The 22,139-nt window shown below is 33.7% G+C and overlaps 1 protein-coding gene across 1 annotated transcript; it reads left to right on the top strand.

Annotated features, from left to right (window-relative positions):
• Positions 1 to 5,112: 5,112 nt before the first annotated feature.
• Positions 5,113 to 11,498, top strand: LOC134275540 (snaclec 6-like). Its single transcript, XM_062757816.1, has 4 exons — positions 5,113 to 5,241; positions 6,048 to 6,130; positions 10,072 to 10,159; positions 11,241 to 11,498. The coding sequence occupies exons 1-4, from the start codon at positions 5,172 to 5,174 to the stop codon at positions 11,471 to 11,473; spliced, it is 474 nt and encodes a 157-aa protein (XP_062613800.1). The 5' UTR covers positions 5,113 to 5,171; the 3' UTR covers positions 11,474 to 11,498.
• Positions 11,499 to 22,139: the final 10,641 nt, after the last annotated feature.

Raw genomic sequence — 22,139 nt, 5'->3', positions numbered from 1 at the left:
TTCGGGGTACTATCAACAACCAAAAATTCATGACAAGCATAAAAGAGGAAGAGGTATCAGGGGTTTTAATTGAAGGCCACACGAGCATATATATAATGTTTTCTTATATTAATACCTGTTTTCTATAGTATACTGTATGCTTTCTATAATATTCTACATATCGGCAAAGTGATGATAAGAAATGCCTTTTACGATATTTTGAAGGGAAAACTGAAGTGATTTAATTAAGGGATAGTCAAAATTAATTCATTCTATGAAGTATTTAATGTATACAATGTAGATCATAAAGCTACTTTAATTCAACTGCAATATTTAAAATTTAAAACCGGGTAAATTTTATTAATAGATAAAAATGATGCAATAGTACATATGTTTGAAAATGTTCTCAAATCCGGTAAGATTTTTTTTTTCTTATATCCATGTACATTTGTCATAATATTTTTGCACCCTTAGCCTTACGTTTACTAGTATTGCCTAAAAAAATCTAGAAATCACATGACATTGAAATAGTGCCATGCTGTTGGCAAATTATGGCAATGATAATATCGGAAAATTGAATTCACGGCCGATTGCATGCTTTATTTTGAGTGAATTGTTGATCAATTTAATTTTATTCGAGTCATGCAGGCATACGAAAATAATGACGTCGCACCAACGTAATATAATGTCGTGATGAAAATATAGTACTTCTGATTAAAAATTGTTAAACTTTAAAGTTTTTTTGCAAGAAATTGAGCGAGAACACATATTAATTTTTTTTAATAAATCGATTCTAAATTTACTTCACATTTATTGTACCGAGTAATATAAAATTCATCTGCTTCGTTTTAAAGTTATAATTGTGGTTTTGAAATGCGTATACCGGCAGAAAACGGACATTTTACTATATATTTCATTGAAAAAGCGTCAATTGTTCTCATCAACATTAGCTCATTTGAATTACGATTACAATCTAACCACGCAGACGAATCTCAAAAAATTTTCAGAAAGAAAAATTCAAAATGAGAGGAGTTAACTGACAAATTTTTAGCCTATGTTTTATGTTTTTATCTATAAAATCATAAACTATATATTTGTGTTTAGCTGTACAATGGTTAAAGATATATTTCCAGTTACATTCCTCCATTTACACTTCTGGATCCTAAATATCCCTGGATACTCCAAAGCAAGGGTATATACAGTCAATTCAAACTAAGTGGGACTGAGATATATGAGAATTTAAGATACTGAGGATAAAATAAACAACAGATGTTTGTAAAACACTTATGCCCCCCTCCCCCCAATTGGAATTTTTCCAAGTCCAAAAGGGCATAACTGGCACGGTCGTAACCAAAACATAACTTGACCTAGATATTCATGTGATATTATACATATATCACATGGCTTCAAGGGTGACATACCAGAATATTTGTCCCGAGGTTACAGGAAAGCCCTGGAGTGTTATGTCACCCTCTGCCGACAGGAAAGCCCTGGAGTCTTATGTCACCCGATGCCGAAGGCAGAGGGTGACATAACACTCCAGGGCTTTCCTGTCACCGAGGGGCAAATATTCTGATATAGTCACCCGAGAAGCCATGTGGTATATGTTATATGACATTTTTAAAATTAAAAGAAACTTTAAAATCATTCAAAATTCACACAAATAATCCAAAAATGCCTTCTTAACATCAAGAAATACGCTGTGTTGTTTACTTTTGCTTAGAAACCGACGTCATAAAATCTCGAACCCGAACTAAAATGAGTAACGTAAAAACACGTGAACGTGATCAAAAGGGTGACATAACTGTTTCCGTCGAGAGTGACATAACTGTTTCCGGCATGACATAACTGTTTCCGGTGTGACTCAGCATTTTTCAGGGTTTATAGCGAAACTTATTACATTTGTGATGTAATAAGAAAACTTATTCAAAAATGTTATATATCTGTATACCAAATTTCATTTCAGTATGTGCAACGGTTGCCAAGAAAATGATCGGAAACTGCAAATAATTGGGATTTTTCTAAGTCTAAGGGGCATAATTCTATCAAAAATGGTGCGATCTTACCCAAAACAGAACTAGATCTAGATATTTATACGTTAAATCCATATTCTAAATTTCATTTCAGTATGTACAACAGTTGCGAAGAAAATGAAAGGAAACTGGAAAAAATTTGAATTTTTCTAAGTCTAAGGGGCATAACTTTGTCAAAAATGGTGCAATCGTACCCAAAACAGACTCATGTGATATAATCTGTATACCAAATTTCATTTCAGTATGTGCAACAGTTGTGAAGAAAATGAATGAAAACTAAGTGGATTGACAGACCGACAGACAGCAGCAAAGCAATATGCCCTCCCTTCTTTGAAGGCGGGCATAATAAAGAACAAGAGATGTTTGTGAAACCCCCTCCCTCCCCGACATGCATGCAAAGACTGCAAATAATAGAATTTTTTTAAGTCCAAGGGGATAGCTCAGTCAAAAATTAGTCAATCAAACCCAAAATAAAACTTGAATTAGATATTATTATGATATATCTGTAAAACAAATTTCAGAATGTGCTATATCTGTCAATGAGAAGAAAATGAGTGGAAACTTTTGGTGGACTGACGGACCTACAGACAAACCGAATGACCAACCGACACACAGCAGCAAAGCCCCTCCCTTCTTTAAAAAGGGGGCATAAAAATAGTTTGAACTTCCAACTTCAATATACCGGTACATGTAATATTCATAGTATTCAAATTATTGACGCTCAAGAAAAGCATGTCTTCCTGCTTTGCAGTAGACACTATAAAGGAATCAACTTTATGGGAAGGACTTGATTCATTAGGCAAGAACATTCAAGTAGTCTGTGTCCATTTATATAAGGTTACAGCTTATATACTAGTACTTAGAAGATCAATGGTACAGCATATCATCCAACAGAATGGAAACCAATACACTGCTCAATTTCAAAAATTTAGAATATTGCATGTACTATCACGTGCATGGCTCATTTATGCATGAAAGAATAAAGATGGATTTTTCTTAAACTTATACAGATGACTGAAATAACTGAAAAATACTTCACAAGCAATGCAGAAACTCTGTATTTTCTACCAGAGAGAGTTTGTGGTGCTAGATGGGAAATGACCTGCATCTGAAAGTATTAACCTGGTCAATCATCCGTAAAATATAGGTCACACATTATCTGAAGCAAGACTGGTAAAGTTTCATTCCTTTTGGTAGAGAGAAGCTCTTGCTGAAACAAAAAAACTTTCTCTGATTTAAGTGACCTGGAACTTAAATACTATGAGGAGTGCCTTGCTATCCTGTGTAATGAAAAGTTGTCAAAATTCCCAAATCTGAAGAAATAACTTTTTAAGTATTTTGGTGTTTTATCATGCTTTAAGTTTATTATACATTAAAATACAACGAGCAATTAAGTTTTAACCATTTCTGTTAAATAGTGCTAACAAACTGAGTATAAAATTCTGGGTCCATAAAAGACTTTCAGTGACTTGCACATAAAAAAAACCAACCAAACAAACTAAACAACAAAACGGGGTGTTCGGAAAATCTCGAGTAAATCCTATATTTATCTAGTAGCCGTTTTTAAAAATTCCTACGCTGTCATGTTATCACGTGACTCATTTATTATATCTCCATGATAGGTCTGAATATTCTAAAAACGAGTTACGCTACTAGCTGTCTTTAAAACAAAAGAGAATTATGCAATATATTTACGCAAGTCCTTTCTTTTAAGCACTTGACTTAGTAACGTGTCAAGTTTCAGGAGCAGTAGCCCGCTTCTGACGATTCTGACGTCATATACAATTCATATGGGTTTAAAAGCTTCCGATTTCGAAATAAAATTTGAAATCAAGAAGGTTTTTAGTTAAAAGATTTTATTTTTGCATTTTACATAAACATACATGTGCCTAGATATCATAAATCACATTCAAAATAAGTTACATAACTTTGAAAAAGAACATTGATATCAAACATTTCCACATAACTACATGTTGTATGACCTAATTGTTTGTAAACAATTAATTTAATTTAAGCTTTACATACTGACAGCAAACGTTTACACGTTGCAATGTCAATAGAATTACAATTGATTTATTCAATTAGTATAAGTTTTATTTGATTACACAGCGTGACGTCATAACACTTGCATATAAAACACTATATGAGGTACATGTATGATTATTATAAATTATAATTGAAATTTCAGACATACATTCTTGGTGTTTTTTGGAGTTTGTGGTAATATACAGTTAGAGATCAAGTGAATTCACAAAGAAAAGACTTCGCGGTTTACACCAATTAATTATCCACATGTAACAATGTGTATATTTAACTTTGAATGACAATTAAACATAAAAAAGACCCTGGACATCTCTTTCTATTAAACAGACATATCACTGTCAAGTACAACATGCAAGACAAATGATTTTTTTCTTAAAACAGCTGTCATATTTGTTTTTAAAATACAGGGTGTTTCAAAATATCTGTTCCATACAAACTTTTTGCATGAACATGTAGTTCTTACGTAACATCGCTGCATAAGATAAAAGAATTTCCGATAAAGCAGACAGCATGACATGTAAAGAAATTTTATGATATAGATTTGTCAAAATCATTTGAGATGGGGGTGGGGGTTATTGGTTGGTTCAGATCTAGAACAGAATTTTGTTCTTCAATCGATTATGATTATTTACTTTAGAGGATCGAGGGGTTTATTCCTGAGTCTGTCGCATTTTCTTTTTCCTGTCCTGGTTTTCTATTCTCAGGCATTCAATGAAAAATGAGCTCGGTAGGTTTTCTTCAGTCAGTCCTTTTGGGGTGGGGTGGGGGGTGGGGTGAAAAAACTGAAGTAGCTTTCATACAGAAAGTCTAAGAATCTTGTCAACAAACCATCAGCTACTAAGGCTAAATCAAAATCATTAAGTTTTTCCAATTTCCCAAAGAAGCGCTTGATATTTTACTGCTTAAAATTCCTAATTAGTTTCAACTTTATAAAACTGGCAAATTATAAGAAAACAATTAAATTCATACAATTCTTGTTTACATATATTTTTAAGGCAGTGACAGTCGTACGTGGTATTGCTATAGGATATTATGGAACACTCTGTATCTATTTTGAAAAAAAGTGTACCATTGCAAGATTATTTAAGAACTGCAGGCAGTGGACCATTAACCAGAATGTCAAAAGTCTCTGAGATTTTGTTCTTCTTTGTACTTGTGAGTTTCGTCCACAAACAGGGCTATACGGGTAGGTCTCATATTAGTAATTACACATTTTTATTATTTTCAAATACATTATTTTGTTTTACTTTAAATATAACTTTTTTGTACTATCTGTTTGGGACTTTCCATTTAGAATAAACAATGTTGGGAGACTTTGGGAAGAGCGTGCAAGTCACGCCCTTTACATTTTTAAAGGTATTCGCTCCAAAATCATTTTGGCAAAAACTATATATTGACAATTTCTAATCTAAAAATTGAAACGGATAGATTTCAAATCATGCAAATTTTAAATTGATCTGTAGTAGGAAAAACCACAGCAATAATTTATTTATTTTTGACATATTGCGGGAAAATTACAAAACTACACTGCGCGGTGCCATTGTGGTATTTGAAAAATTTAGGTTGTGTGCAGAGATAAATTTGAGAAAGATATAAATACATAAAAAAAAAAATTTTTAATTGGTTAATATTACATAAAAGGAAGATTTACAGAATGTAAAATATGGATCCAAATAATTTGATGTATTAACAAAGTGATGGTTTAATTTTTTAACCAGTTGTGAAGGGGTGCTTACTCTTCCATGACACCTGATCCCAAAGCTGTTATTTGTATCGTTTAAATGGAACTTTGAGAGCAATCATTGTTCGTCATATTCACATTTCATTATTTCTCAATGTGTTGTCTAGAAATCCACTATCGAAGTACAACCATGTTCTTGACTTTGGCGAATTGCAAATTTCTCATATCTAAGGTCAATTCTTCTATTCAAAACAATTTAGATGCTCTTATTATTTCGTTCTATAAAAGGTGCCATCTTTGTATATTGCTAGCATATGTCTGTCAGGATGGCTGGTCCGGCTTCGGCGAAGATTGTTACCAGTTTCTTGGTGAATTTGAATTTATACATGCCGTGGTATGTATGATGAATTTTCATTTATCTTTAATTATACTTTTCCCTTAATTAATATTTATAATATGTTGGTAGCTGGTTATAATAAAGTTCCTGGTTTTGCAAACATATTTGTAGCTTATATTTGTTGGACCATTCCAAGTTTTTTTTTTTATCTTACACCCAAAATTAAAAAAAAAGTTACATTAGTATCCATCTTTATGAAGAAAAACATACTGACAACGAAATTATAAAGTTACTATGATTATTTGAGAATATTTTCTGTATATTATACAAAACTTGTTTGGATATTTCATTGCTTTGGAACCCATCCACTGATCACATTTTTTTTTATTAACCTCTAAACTACATATACTTCATTAAGGTTTACTTCCCCTTAATTTACAAGACCCATTGCATGTTAATTAATAATTGCTAAATTTAGAAAGAAAAACGTCAATCTATTAGAATGCCTTCCAAATGCATGATGCAACTAATGGTTAAAACAATTAAAAAGGAGATTCATTGCACCTTGTCATGTATAACAAGCATAATTCAAATATGAATTATTCAAATACTTTTTATCCTATAAATTTTTAATTTTAAATTTGTTAATTAACAAATGCTTCTTTAAAGTGAACTGAATTAATCCACAAAGAACTATATGCGGTATATTGCATATATTTGCCCCCACAAAAGTCAAATTTTGAAAACTTCCTGAAATGTGCTGAATTCAATAAATTGTATGAGGAATATAAATTAACAGAAAATATTATAGTCTCAAAGCAGAGTATTCACAATTTTTGTTTTTATGACGTCACAAACTAGTCCGATTTTATATCCTTTTTCAGAAAGAGGACGAAATGGACAAAATTTCAACAATTTTAGCTTTAAAATTTATAGAGCGCAAGTTTGTTCAGGAACAATATTGACATATTTCATTGATATTATCATTTTACACATTATTTCAAAATATTGATCCTGAACACACATGCGCTCGGTGACTTTTACTCCTAATATCGACGCAATATGTACATTTTTCTGTAAAATTAATAAAAAAACTGAAATTAACGTCATGTTTGTGACGTCATTACGTACATATGGCGTCATTACTTATGAAAATATTCAGTGCTTTGAAGTCAGCATATACTCCCCTGTTTAAGAACTTAATTAAATATATCTCCATCAAAGTTTGATTTGGGGGGGGGGGGGGGGGCAAATATTGGTTATTACCGAATAAAGTTTTTTTGTTCAACCATATAATGGGCCTAAGGTTGCACTTGAATATGAGTGAAGTAAAATTTTGAAAGAGTAAATCAAAATGAAAAAAAAATTATCATTAATTTCTTCAAAGAAATTAAAAAGGAATTTTTTTTGTAAAAAGATTAATTAAAATGAAAATTTAACCGTCATTTTCTTAAAAGAATTTCAGTCACGAACTTACAGTCAGCGAACTTTGTGGTCTATTAAGGTAGGATTCTTCTCTGTTTTCTGACTAGATAAAACATTCAAAGTATATTTGCTTATATGTCTTATATATTGAGGTGTAAGAAATTTAAAAGACCATATTTTTCTTTCCTCATCACAATTGTACAACTTTAAATAGAAATGGTAAACTGCGTTTGAAAACTACCAGGGACTATATTTTTGGCGGAATGCTGGCGTATGAAAATATTTTCTTTTCTGCCTCTCAAAATTATAATAGAACAATGAATTTAGTTATTATTTTCACACAATCAAAGACTTGGAGAAATTTTCAAATGTAAGTTAAATTAATAATGAGGGACTAAACTTTCAAAATATATCAAATATATATGAATTTTCAAACAAACTAAAATTTTGTTAGCTTTTAAACGCTTCCTATCAAAGTGCAGATTTGAGCCAAAAATCCATAAAAAGTATTTTTTCTCTCTTAGTAAACGATCAAAACTTTTTGTTTTTGTATCATTTTGTATATTTTTATTACTACTTTATCATATGTGAAAATAAGAAAAAGTTAGATATAGGAAGCATATGAAAAAAAACTAATATATCCTAAAAAATTAACAAAAACAGAGAAAATTCGGATTGGCCAATATCCAGTTAAGATATATTATTTATGTAAATTTGGTATTATCATGCTATAGACCTGATATAGTAAAATGTTTTTATGCAAAAAGAACAATCTTTAAACTTTTGAATTAGAAGTAGGTATCACATGATTGGCAACAGTATTCTTTTATTCTTAATGTCAAGGAAAAAGATAATGACCTTGACCTGACCTTGCCTCTAATATAAAGCGGTCAAATTTAATTTCACTGATACTATCACTTACTGATATTGTCTTCTTGATTCTGTGAAAATTTCATTAATTTTTAAATATTAGAAATGTGAGAAGAATCCTACCTTAAGACCGGAAGCACTAAAATTGTTAGAGTGTATGTAAATATATAATTCCTGATAGAGAAAAATTAGGGCATGTAGTGCATTGTTTCGTAACAAATCCTCAACAACCCTCAGGTTTTAAATTTACAGACAATGGTAATATGATTGAAATTATGTTTCGAAGAGATATATGAATATTTTTCCCGATAGCTTATTTATTTTCTTTATTTGTTGTTTAACGTCGTTCTCGAGAATTTTTCACTCATGTGGAGACGCCACCACTTGTAAACAGAGGGCTAAAATATCTATAACTCGGCGCTAAGCATCATTAAGCAGTGAGGAGTCTTTTTCGTGGCAGCACCTACTGCGACACGGGGTCTCTGTTTTTGCAATCTCATCCGAAGGACCTGTCTCCACGTACAAAACAGTGGATCCGAACCCGTGACGTAAGGATCAGCTCCTTACTATGCGACTCTACAGCTTTACAATCATCTCTGGTCAATAAAACATCCAAATAGGAAGCAATACAACTACCGTATATACTCGCCTATAAGTCGGTCCGCCTATAAGTCGGTTGCATTTAATTAGCTTGTGTACCAGATGGACAGACCTCATATAAAATCATACTTTTAATATCTCGCCTATAAGTCGGACAACGAGTTTAAGACCAGAGATTAACTCCCTAAAAACCGACTTATAGGCGAGTATATACGGTATGACAGATTCCGTTAACAATCTGCTAGCTCCCAATACTTTATGCACCATTCGGTGTACCTATAGTTGTACACTAAAAAACATTTTCTCTCAAAATATTACGATTCCCACATACTCTTCTAGACTGATTGTACAGTGCTTGTCAAAGATATATTTTATTGACTAAGTTCAGTCGCGGCTGTGATTCAAACACAAGACCTTCTGGTCACAGAACAAGAGCTCTATCGCCTGAGCTACCACACGTTGAGGGAGAAATCACTATGTCAAAAACAGTAAGCAATAGAGACTGGAGGCAAAAAGTGTAAGAAGCATAGGGATTGAGCATATAGTGCACATGTAACAAGAAACAACTAAAGGAAACAGAAAAACTAGTTTTAAGACAAACAGAAATCAAGTAAAGGGGGCAAACTTTATGAGAAAAGTAAGTGGGAATTGTAAAATATATTTTGAGAGAAATTGTGTTTTAATGTACAAACTGTACAACTATATGTACATCAAATAGTGCATGAACTATTAGGCTCTAGGTAGGAGCTAGCAAATTGTTAACGGAATCTGTCATAGTTGTATTGCTTTACCTCTACTGATTATTACACTACCCCCCTTTACTGATTATGCAATACTTATTACACTATTTCCTCCCTAAACTTATTACACTTTTCTCTCTCTATAGATTTTAATACACAATTTGCTCCAACTTCTTACCAGTATTACACTTTCCCTTTACCTGTTAAACTGTATGCTCCCAAGATGTTTTACCATAACACTCTGAATAGAAATTGCTCTCTATACTTGTTATAATACCGTTTTCCCTCTCTTACTTGTCATACTGTTTTGCTTCCTTACTTAATAAAATTACTATACAATTGTCACTCACGTGTTCCTTGTAGACTATCTGCGCCAATTTAGGGGCTAATGTACTGGAACTCCAAAGTTCACTTGAAGAGAAATGGGTTGATTTGCAATGTCGAATCAGAGGTATGTATTTCAATTTGCTTCAATGATTTGTATGGCACGCCAAATTCACAAAAATGAGCTAAACATAGTTTTACAGATGATAAACTAGGTTTATCGACTGTAAACTATAGTTTACAAACCGTGAACTATTGTTAACAATTTGTTAACTATATAACGTTCTAGTTTTCAGTTCTGAAACATAGATTACAGCGTTAACTATGGTTTATAGATGTAAAATATAGATTAACGTTGTTAACTATAGTTTACAGTCCGTAAACTATAGTTTACAACCGATAAACCTAGTTTATCGACTGTGAAACTATGTTTAGCTCACTTGTGTGAATTTGGCGTGCCATAGATTTGTTTTATATCTACCATAAATAAATTTCATTTTCTTTTACTGTAATAAATTTTAGATAACTAATTTCGGTAGAGTTTTTTGTCAATGCCATGTAAGTTTGTCACTCCTTAACTCTTTACAACTTACTAAACTGTTGTACAACATACACTTAAGGTAGTCCGATCCTCAGGTTTATAAGTTTAGCAGTTAAGTAATCCAAAATACTCATGAAAGTATCTCTGAATCCACAAAGTTATGTAAATTTATCCACAGTATTTCTTTAAAGTTAAAGATCAAAATTAATCATATTACTAGTATATAGGGAAAAATGTCAAATCTCCATTATTTTTGCAGAAAAAGCGAATTGGAATATCAGCAATGCATTTTCTTATTATTCAATTTCTTATCAAATTGATCAACAAATATATTTTAGAAAAAAACATCTTTTCGTGTTACATGTCTATATGTAGATACAGCTTTCTGTCATCGCTAAAAATAAACCATACTGTATCGTTGATATTTTTAAGATACGATCATTTGCATAAGAAACGCCCACGAAAAGCGTTCTGTATCGCAGTTACAGTACCCTTGACTTCAAAGGAAAACTCGCCATGTCACAAAAGGGTTCAGGAAATGGGAAATAAAAGACATACTGAAACATGATGAACAAGTGATTAGAATATATTTACCACATGAGCTTATCTAATCAAATATCAATGTTTTTTATTCATGACTAACTTTCCTATCTACCACCACTTTCAGATTGTCTGAGCGGAGCCTGGCTTGGAATCAGTGACCTTTCTGAGGAGAGGAAGTTTCTGTCAGTGTCACAGGCGAGACCCCCTCAATACCTTCACTGGGGGTGGGGAGAACTCTTCGACAAAAACAGCGGAGAAAACTGTGTGGCTCTCTCCAAACGCAAGAGAGCGTGGGTCACAACTTCTTGTCTTAGCAAATATAACATTGTGTGCAAGAAACCCATGTCTTTTATTTGAGAATAAAATAAAATTGATCACAAAATGTTTTGAAATAATTTTGAATGTACCCATTACAGAAAAGGAGATGGGTGAACTTAGCGTGCAGAAAGCCCATACAATCAAAGTACTCAGAAGTACAGAGAGCCGGGCTCATTTACAGAGTAGAATGGATTTCTTACATGAATCACGTTTACATTCTGATGAAAAAATTATTTTAAAACTATTAATATAAATGATAAGACACTGAGAGTGAGTTTTTCAATCCTAATACCACGGTCCGATTTTGTCAGAATCAGAATTAATCTGGTACCGCAGCTGAATGTAAACAAACAGGCCAGTCTGGTTCCCTCTCTTGCTTTACCTCGTATGTGTAGAGAACTTTTTAAACACTGATTATCAAAAATCCTTACGCTAATGAACTATGTTCTTTGACTTATGAAGTTTTCAAAGTCATTACTACTAATGTTTATTTTGTATAGATAAAACTTCGTTTTATTTTTGTTGCTTTATTTAGCGTTTGTATTATCTCAAAAGCGGTTGAGAGTAAGAACTATATTTTTGCACGTAACTTTAAAATGGCGACTATGGGGTCAACATCCTGCCTTGAACAGGATCACATAAGCTGGCAATTGCTCTTTGAGCAATAAGCCCGGCTAAAAATCATATTCAAATAGGATTTAGTATTTAGAGTAAAGTTCTCATCATTGATTTTTATGAAATCATGATCAACAGAAAGTTTTGAGGAAAATTTTTCGTTAAAATTTATTCTTTTACAATGTATATAAAAAAAATAATGTGGTATCCATTGGGTTCGAACCCTGGCAATAAAATTCCCGAGTTGCATTCTCTTTTGAGCTCAGCACGCTAACCACTATGCTACACAAGTACATGTACTGATGTGTTGTGGCATTTAAATCATGTTTGTGGTATGACTATTGACTTAAGGGACTTCAAGTATTTCTCGAAAAGTTACGCAAGTTATGTCATAAAATTATATTTTTAAGGTATAGTGGGTCTTTGCTCCATAATTTTGGAAACCAAAATATGTATGTTTGTATACAAACTTCAAGGATTAACTTTCCAAAAAATGGAGAGAAGACCCACTCATATCGAAAACTAGTGTTATAGTGCGGAAAAATGACTTGTGTTGTCCTCTTTCCTGTGTGTATAATATTTCATAGGCAAATAACTTCAATGTTCATGAGATTTGTGCAAGTTGTAGAAGTTTTACATAAAGTATATACTTTAATGTTAGATGAAATATTAAGAAAATTTTGATAAAATTGAGATTTAATTTTTCACCTTCATGTTTGTCGCGCTATAGTCTGGTCCGATTTATAGAAAAAATTACTTCTATCGGCAAATAATTATTATTTGGTCCAGCATAGCTTTTTTTAAACCTATTTAGAGTATGCGGAATCCGAAAAAATATGCTGGCCTTCATGAAAATGGCGTTAAAGAGGTCAAAATGGCAATTCAAAATGGCGGACATCCAATTTTCATGTCGTTCAAAATGGAGAAGTAATGACTGAATATTTAACTGAGTGTAATAAAACTATAAAAAGGATAATAGAATGCTAACATTATTAGTTTTACTCAGAAAATTTAGTCGTTTCTACACTTAATTCGAATTTTCTCTGATTTATTTGTCTATTGTTCTATATTCTGCTTTGTTCAGTATCCATACACTGCAGATTTGTATTTTTTCCTCTGCATTTTCTACAATTTTCTACTATTTCTACAAATGAATGATGGTGCAGCTGTAAGTTAAAGTCAAAATGGCGATTCAAAATGGCGGATATTCATTTTTTCAAATTATTTCTTAATGTCGTTTTCATAGGAGAAAGGGTTTGTGAATATCTTACCGAGCGTAGTACAACTATGTAAAAAGAACACTAATATTATCACTTTAATTCGGAAAATTTATATAGTTGTTTAAATTTGAAATGTGTTAATTAGTTCAAAATGGCGATTCAAAATGACGTCATATTCACTCGAATTTTGTAAAATACCCAAACTGCATTAAATATGAACAAACAAAAAATACTAGATTTTTTTTTCTGGAAATAGTTAAAACAAACTCGACTTAAGAGTTTCCAAATTTTCCCCCTCGTATTTGACCGTGTTCCAAAGCCTTTGAGCCCCGATCCACCTAAATTCATTCCTGAATCGCTGTCATTATTAACTCGCACTTCTACTTTGAACAACATCCCTCAACACACCATCAAATATAACTGAAGAAATTCTTGTCCTATTTCATCGGAAACTTTGTACTAGCGTTTGAAATTAGCACTTATAAGAACTTAAATTTATCCCCTAACATCTTCTATTCCAGCTTTATTATACCCCCCGCTTGAAAAGCGGGAGGGTATATAGTAATCGGTATTTCCGTCCGTCCGTCCGCCTGTACGTCTGTCCGTCCGTCCGTCTGTTACGCTTTGGGGTACCCATCTCTTATCCGCAACTCCTCTCATACCGCTGAATGAAATTTGATGAAACTTTCACAGAATCTTTATTACATATTGCCATTGTGCACCTCCTATTTTACTTTTTGATCCGACACATATTTTGGGTTTCCCGGCCACAGGAATACATGGACTTTTTCACCAGTTAAAACCATATGGGAGGCGGGGGTATGATTTAGTGAGCTCATCGCTCACAGTACCTCTAGTTTTCTATATGTTTCAGTCTGTCTTCGGAATTTTGGTATTTTCAACACTCAAGTAAAATGGTGCCCCGTGTCAAGGATGACACCCCCTTGGCACGTAAAAGATCATTTCTCTGGAATTCGAAAAAGAGTAAGCTCACTGGGGGCCGCCAGAGAAACCAAAATCCTTCAAAAACCGATTATTATACTACCCGCTTGAAAAGCGGGAGGGTATACTGTATGTATATCCGTCTGTACGTCCGTCCTTCGATCCATCCGTCTGTCTGTTACGCTTTGGGGTACCCATCTCTTATCCGCAACTCCTCTTATACCACTGAGTGAAATTTAATGAAACTTTCACAGAATCTTTATAACATATTGCCATTGTGCACCTCCTATTTTACTTTTTGATTCCACACATTTTTTGGGTTTCCCGGCCACAGCAAAACACGGACTTTGCTATTATAACCATATGGGACGTGGGGGTATCATTTAGTGAGCTCATTGCTCACAGTACCTCTAGTTTAAACTGATAGTCCGCTGAAATAGGCTGAAAAATTTCCGACTCGGCGTTAAACAATATACAATCAATCAACACTCAAGGAACAAACATTTATGCTCAAATTTTAACAGTATATTTTGTTTTCCAAAACCTTATGCAAAATGAACTAGAGGTACTGTAAGCAATTAGCTCACTAAATGATACTCCCATCTCCCATATAAATATAATGACAGTGTTCATGCTTTGCTATGGGAAACCCAAAATATGTGTCGGCTCAAAAAGGAAAATAGGAGGTGCACAATGGCAATATGTAATAAAAAATTCTGTGAAAGTTTTATCAAATTTCATTCAGTGGTATGATAGGAGTTGCAGATAAGAAATGGGTACCCCAAATATTAACAAACACGGACATAAATTTTTCCCCTCCCGCTTTTCAAGCGGGGGGTATAAATCAAATCTCTGATATTCAAGACATGTAACTCTTTATTTTGTGACTGCGTATAGATTTGTTGTCTTTTAGGGTAGAAAGGTTATTGTATTAGCAAGAAAATTCTCAAACTTTATCATCTGGAATCACATTCTGTGCATATTTTGGTGAGAAAAGTTGTATAATTATGCAATTTAAGAGCACCTGCAGATTCCTCGTGTTTCCTATCACCTACAAGCTTCCGTACCAATAGGCCTAAGCCATTCTTGACTTCGATCTAATCAACACTTCTCTTGACAACAAAATTTTCTTGAACACTCCAAGAACTTTACAAGGCAACTTGATCCACACTTCTTTGTTAGGATAGTGTAAGGTTGTATCAAGAATCGAGGCGGATCAATTGAACTCAAACATTTTCTACTTTCAGATTTTGTAAATTTCAAATTTTTAAAAAAATTTATTATACATGTACACTGTTCAATACAATATTAACCGTTCACAACATGATATATTTGAGAATGCAGTTGAATTTTTGACTGAGAATAACAAAATGAAAATGTAGGGACACAGAATCAGAGCTGGACAATCAAGAAAATTTATGGTTTACGTATATTATACTGATAATTCTTCATAAATGCTTATACTTGGAAATTATATGTTCAGATTTATATGATGTAACAATTACTAGCCCTCTAATTGGTCGTGGTCCATCATTTTAAAAATCATACTAAGTTATGTTGCACTAGACCTTCCACATGAACATAAACATTTATTTTTTTTTTCGACACTGGACTAAAAATAGATCAAGAATTTCTAACAACTGATATGATTTAGCAACCCTCAAACTACAATGTTCACTCGCCTTTATGCTCGGGGAATACTGCTCATGGGGTAGCTTAATTTTCATATTGTCCTCAAAACATGCCGCAATCACTGTATGATATTATTAACTTTTTATATAAAGAAGCATGGTTAGACAGGTAATAAGTGAAAATGTCTTCGGAATTATCGTCAAAAATTTATCTTAATAATAGAAATATATTAAACAAAAATCCGTGTTATAAAAATCCTAAGTCATTAACAAAAATGTCCTCCAAAACTGTAATCTATTTTCTGCAAAACGAATCAGAATTAAGCAGTTTGGTTAGTTTACAAAAGTCGAGTGAATGCTGTATACAGGGTTATTTTCGCCCCGTGTTATTTTCGCCCTTTTGCACTTGCGAACAATTATGCCCCATTTTAAATTCGCCCATTTATAGTTTTGTTTAAGAAATTATGCTGTGTAATTTTAATTCGCACCGTTTTAAATTCGCCCAATCAGGAAGAGGGCGAAAGGGGCGAAAATAAAACGGGGGCGAAAATTTCCCTGTATACAGTATGACGTCATTTGAATTGCCAATTTGAGCGAATTAATAACACATTTCAAATTTATACGACTAATTTTTCCGAACTAAACTGATCATATTAGTATTATATTGTCATTTTACGTAGTTGTACTACGCTCAGTAAGATATTCACAAATCCTTTCTCCTATGTTAACGACATTAAGAAATAATTTGAAAAAAATGAATATCCGCCATTTTGAATCGCCATTTTGACTTTTAACTTACAGCTGCACCATCATTCAATACGTAATATCGCGACTACCAACGAGTACCTCGCAGTTATCTAACTTACTACCACTCTTTTGCGGGGGAGTCGAGAAAAGTCTACATTTCTGGGGGCAAATGACATTGTTTACAGTAGTGACAATCGATTGATTCGAACAATTTAATGCCGAAATCACGATGTTTTGCCAGATATTGAACTTCAAATAGGAGATCGTCAAATAAGGAAAGTTTAGAATATTTTATCTGCTTAAAAATGTGACGATTTTCAATGAAAATTTAACAAGAAGAGTCCGCTTAATTAAAAATATCGTTAAAATGTGACAATTTAGAATTGGCTTCTCTCAAAAATATATTAGGCTGGTTCAGCGATTGTTTAGCGAGGTATTCTACCAGGATTTTTTACTTATCTGTCTTTATAAATGCTATAATGATCAATCTTGTATTGTATTGAATAGCACATTGCCCCCACCCAAAAGACGATTCCTACCTCCTTCGCGAAAGAGTTCCGCTAAGTTAAGTAATCGCGATATCAAGTATTGTAGAATAGTAAGATGCAGAGAAAAAAAAATACAAATCTGCAGTGTATGGATATTTGCAAATGTAAAATCCTGAACAACGCAGAATATAGAACAATAGACAAATAAATCAGAGATAATTCGAATTAAGTGTAGAAACGACTAAATTTTCTGAGTTAAACTAATAATGTTAGCATTCTATTATTCTTTTTATAGTTTTATTACACTCAGTTAAATATTCAGTCATTACTTCTCCATTTTGAACGAAATGAAGAGAAAATTAGAAAAATTGGATGTCCGCCATTTTGAGTCGCCATTTTGACCTCTTTAACGCCATTTTCATGAAGGCCAACATATTTTTTCGGGTTCAGCATACTCGAAATAGGTTAAAAAACTATGCTGGACCAAATAATAATTATTTGCCGTTAGAAGTTATTTCTAGCCTTCTTTTTAAAAATCGGGACCAGACTACTATGGGCTTATCTCTCGTCATGTTCACCCATCTCCTTCGGGGGTATATAGTTTTTGACCCCTCTGTCTGTCTGTTTGTCTTCAAAACCATTACTTTTGATTGGTAGGAGCTTTGACTCTCAAATTTCACATATTTATTCCTTGTGACAAGGCATTTCTTTAGGTACCATCATATTTGACTTCTTGATTTTATGATTTAACCCAATTTTGCAAGAATGTACCCACTGTTAACCCTGGCCATAACTTTTTAACAGTTGGTTCTAGCACTTTCACTCTTACATGTATATTTATTGTGACAAGACCTTCCTTTGGACACCTACAATTTTGTCCTTGGAGTTACCCCTACTTCTGAAAAAAAATTATGAAAGTCATTACTTTTCAATAGTTGGTGCTATGGCTTTAATAATTCACAAGTGCATTCCTTATGAGAAGAGCTACCCCTGGTACATGTACCTTTACTTGATACTTAGACCTTGGAATTTAACCCACATTTAAAATAACTTTAACCTAGGTCATAAATTTTGAATGGCTAGAGCTTGGGGTCTCATATTTCACAGGGATATGCTTCGTCCTTTCGTTGGGTTACAGCATTGACCTTGGAAGTTTAATTTGCATTTGAAAAACGTTAACCTTCACCAACAGCTGCCATAAATTGGCATAAGTCCTGTTGAATAACTCTTATCAATATGTATAGGTAGTTGGGGTTTGTTAAATACTTCTTGAATAGTCCAGGGGCGTAGCCAGGGTACCTCTGATGTGGACGCCTGATTAGGCGGGGGTTTGGGGCCACCTTAAGGCCCCCAATAGGTCCAGGGCAAAGCCCTGGAGGGGTTCCAGGGAGCGAAGCCCCCGGAAGCTGACAAATTTCTGACAATTTCGATGTGCATATTTGACCCTTCTGATAGCATTTTTCTTAGACTTTTTCAGTTTGTTACGCAGCCACATTTGGGGTCTGTTCTTTCCTTGTACAAAATGCAGACAGTTAGTCAATAAAGAGAAAAGATATTTCCAATAGCTTTGTTTGACGGAACCAACTAAAACAATTTTAGACTTTTGAAGCTCGACAAAATACTTATGGTTAACATACGGCAGTTGGTCAGAGTGGTTTAGACAGACCGCGTAATTGACAGATAGTCAGACTTACATTAATATTGAAAATACACCTCTAAAGATTGAAAATAACAAAGACAGAAAAATTCTTTTCAACTCATTTTCTTGCACATTACCTACGTACATTGTATACATTTTAAAATGAATGTTCATAAATATTCACAAATCTGTTATCTTTATTTAACTTTTTGCAACAATTAAAACAAGAGGCCTATGGGCCACATCGCTCATCTGAGAAGCTTTGAACATTCTGTTCTTTACCAGATTTCCCCCTTGTAATACATACTGTGACCCCACCCCTACCCAACTGATCATTATTTAAACAATTTGAAATCTACACTACCATAGGATGCTTTGATTCAACATTGTAAAAATTGATTCCCCATTGTGGCCCCGTCCTATCCCCGGGGGTCATGATTAGAACAATTTAAAATCTACACTATCCCAGGATGCTTCCACATAATTTTCTGCTTTTCTGGCCCAATGGTTCTTGAGGAGAAGATTTTTCCTATATATTTCTATGTAAAACTTTGATTCCCCATTGTGGCCCCGCCGCACCCCCGGGGATCATGATTTGAACAATTTAGAATCTTCACTTCCCCGGGATGCTTCCACGTAATTTTCAGTTTTTCTGGCTCATTGGTTCTTGAGTAGAAGATTTTCAAAGATTTTTCCCATATATCTTTATGTAAAACTTTGATTCCCCATTGTGTCCCCACCCTACCCCCGGGGGTCATGATTTGAATAATTTAGAATCTGCACTACCCAGGGATGCTTCCACATAAGTTTCAGCTTTTCTGGCCCAGTGGTTCTTGAGAAGAAGATTTTTAAAGATTTTTTCCTATATATTTCTTTGTAAAACTTTGATTCCCCATTGTGGCCCCGCCCTACCCCCGGGGGTCATGATTTTAACAATTTAGAATCTGCACTACCTAAAGATGCTTCCACATAAGTTTCAGCTTTTCTGGCCCAGTGGTTCTTGAGAAGAAGATTCTTAAAGATTTTTCCTATATATTTCTATGTAAAACTTTGATTCCCCATTGTGGCCCCGCCCTACCCCCGGGGGTCATGATTTTAACAATTTTGAATCTGCATACCTAAGGATGCTTCCACATAAGTTTCAGCTTTTCTGGCCCAGTGGTTCTTGAGAAGAAGATTTTTAAAGATTTTTCCTATATATTTCTTTGTAAAACTTTGATTCCCCATTGTGGCCCCGCCCAACCCCCGGGGTCATGATTTTTACAATTTAGCATCTACACTACCTAAGGATGCTTCCATATAAGTTTCAGCTTTTCTGGCCCAGTGGTTCTTAAGAAGAAAATGTTTAAAGATTTTTCCTATATATTTCTATGTAAAACTTTGATTCCCCATTGGGGCCCTGCCCTATCCCCGGGGGTCATGATTTTAACAATTTAGAATCTGCACTACCTAAGGATGCTTCTACATAAGTTTCAGCTTTCCTGGCCCAGTGGTTCTTGAGAAGAAGATTCTTAAAGATTTTTCCTATATATTTCTATGTAAAACTTTGATTCCCCATTGTGGCCCCGCCCTACCCCTGGGGGTCATGATTTTAACAATTTAGAATCTGCACTACCTAAGGATGCTTCCACATAAGTTTCAGCTTTTCTGGCCCAGTGGTTCTTGAGAAGAAGATTTTTAAAGATTTTTCCTATATATTTCTTTGTAAAACTTTGATTCCCCATTGTGGCACCGCCCTATCCCCGGGGGGTCATGATTTTAACAATATAGAATCTACACTACCCCAGGCTGCTTCCATATAAGTTTCAGCTTTTCTGGCCCAGTGGTTCTTGAGAAGAAGATTTTTTAATGACCCCACCCTATTTTTGTCTTTTCTTGATTATCTCCCCTTGTGAGGGGACTTGGCCCTTCATTTTCACAATTTAAATTTCCCTTCACCCAAGGATGCTTTGTACCAAGTTTCGTCAAAATTGGCTCAGTGGTTCTTGAGAAGAAGTCGAAAATGTGAAAAGTTTACAGACGGACAGACAGACATACAGATGGACGGACGATGGACAAAATGTGATCAGAAAAGCTCACTTGAGCGTTCAGCTCAGGTGAGCTAAAAACTTGTAAAATACATGTATATACTGATGGTTTTAAGGCAGTGTTACGGATGTCAATACTTGAGAGGAATTAGGACTTATTAATTATTTTTTTAGGGTTAAACTGAGTTTTACCAATTTTTCGATTTTTGATGTTCATATACGAGGCTGAATTATGATTCTTGAAGTCTCGCACGAATCCGATATTAGGTTTTTTGGGGGGAAGGGGGAGGGATATCGTTACAGAAGTTAAGCATTTAATATGGTTGGAAGTTAGTTTCCAGTAATAGAAATTGGAGTTTTTGGTGTTAAATAAAATTATCGTTTATTTTAAGAGAGCCGACTGTGGTTTTATTGTGTGAAATCTACAACAGAGAAACTCTTCAAGAATGAAATAACACTTGGCAAAAAAATCAGCAATATTCGATAGTAAACTAAAATCCGGGAAAATCTTTTGATTTCAGTGAGGTTTATACTCTCATATTTTCCCCTTAAAACTGATTTTGTTGATTTTCATTTTTTTTTCGTTTATTCTAAATTGTTTCTAAGTGTTTTTAAAAAAAATACTTTATAATATTTTGCAAAAATGATGAGAACGTTTTACAATATTACGCCTGTCTCGCTTTTCTTTCTCTCTTTCTTTCTTTTTCTTATTATTTTTTCTTTTTTAATTTTTTTTTTTTTGAAAAATGATGTGGACGTTTGTGCGTACAAACTTACGCCTGGCTACGCGCCTGATAGTTTTTTGGGGAATTGAGCTAAAAATAAATTTAAAGTTGACGTCAAAGGAAAGGTAAAAGTCAAATACCTCTAACCAATATGTATATAAGCAAATTAGGTTTGATTAAAATAATTTTGATTTCTTTGAAATTGAGATAATCACAAAATTTTAGAAAGAGAGGTCAAAGTCAATGAAATGGTAAAGGTAAAATTGATGCACTTGCATCGCTCTCATCAATAAGTATATATGAAGTTTGCTAAAAATATCTTGAATAGCTCATTTGAAACTTAGCTAAATGCATAGTGTGATGGAAGGACAGAGGACAGGAAGATGGAGGACATAACAAACACTATATGCCCTGGCCATATTCATGGAGGAGCAATTAAAAATGTCTCTGTATGTTCGTAAGGGAATTGTTGTAGCAATTTTTTTCTACAACAAAAATAGAACATTTATTATTTCCTTAACCTTAAAGGGAAAATGGAGACTTTTAACAATATATGGTATCTTATAATCTAGTGACTCTGTAACAAGTTCATGGTCAAGATTACTTTATGCAAAACTATTATCAGTCCACAACTTTATATTACAGAAACACATGCTCTCAGCAAACACATG

The sequence above is a fragment of the Saccostrea cucullata genome, unplaced genomic scaffold (assembly GCF_032062105.1).
Source record: "Saccostrea cucullata isolate Sc308-1 unplaced genomic scaffold, CSIRO_AGI_Scuc_v1 ctg201, whole genome shotgun sequence".
Lineage (NCBI taxonomy): Eukaryota > Metazoa > Mollusca > Bivalvia > Ostreida > Ostreidae > Saccostrea > Saccostrea cuccullata.
The sequence above is the reverse complement of the archived record's forward strand: the minus strand, read 5'-3'. Positions and strand labels throughout refer to the sequence as shown.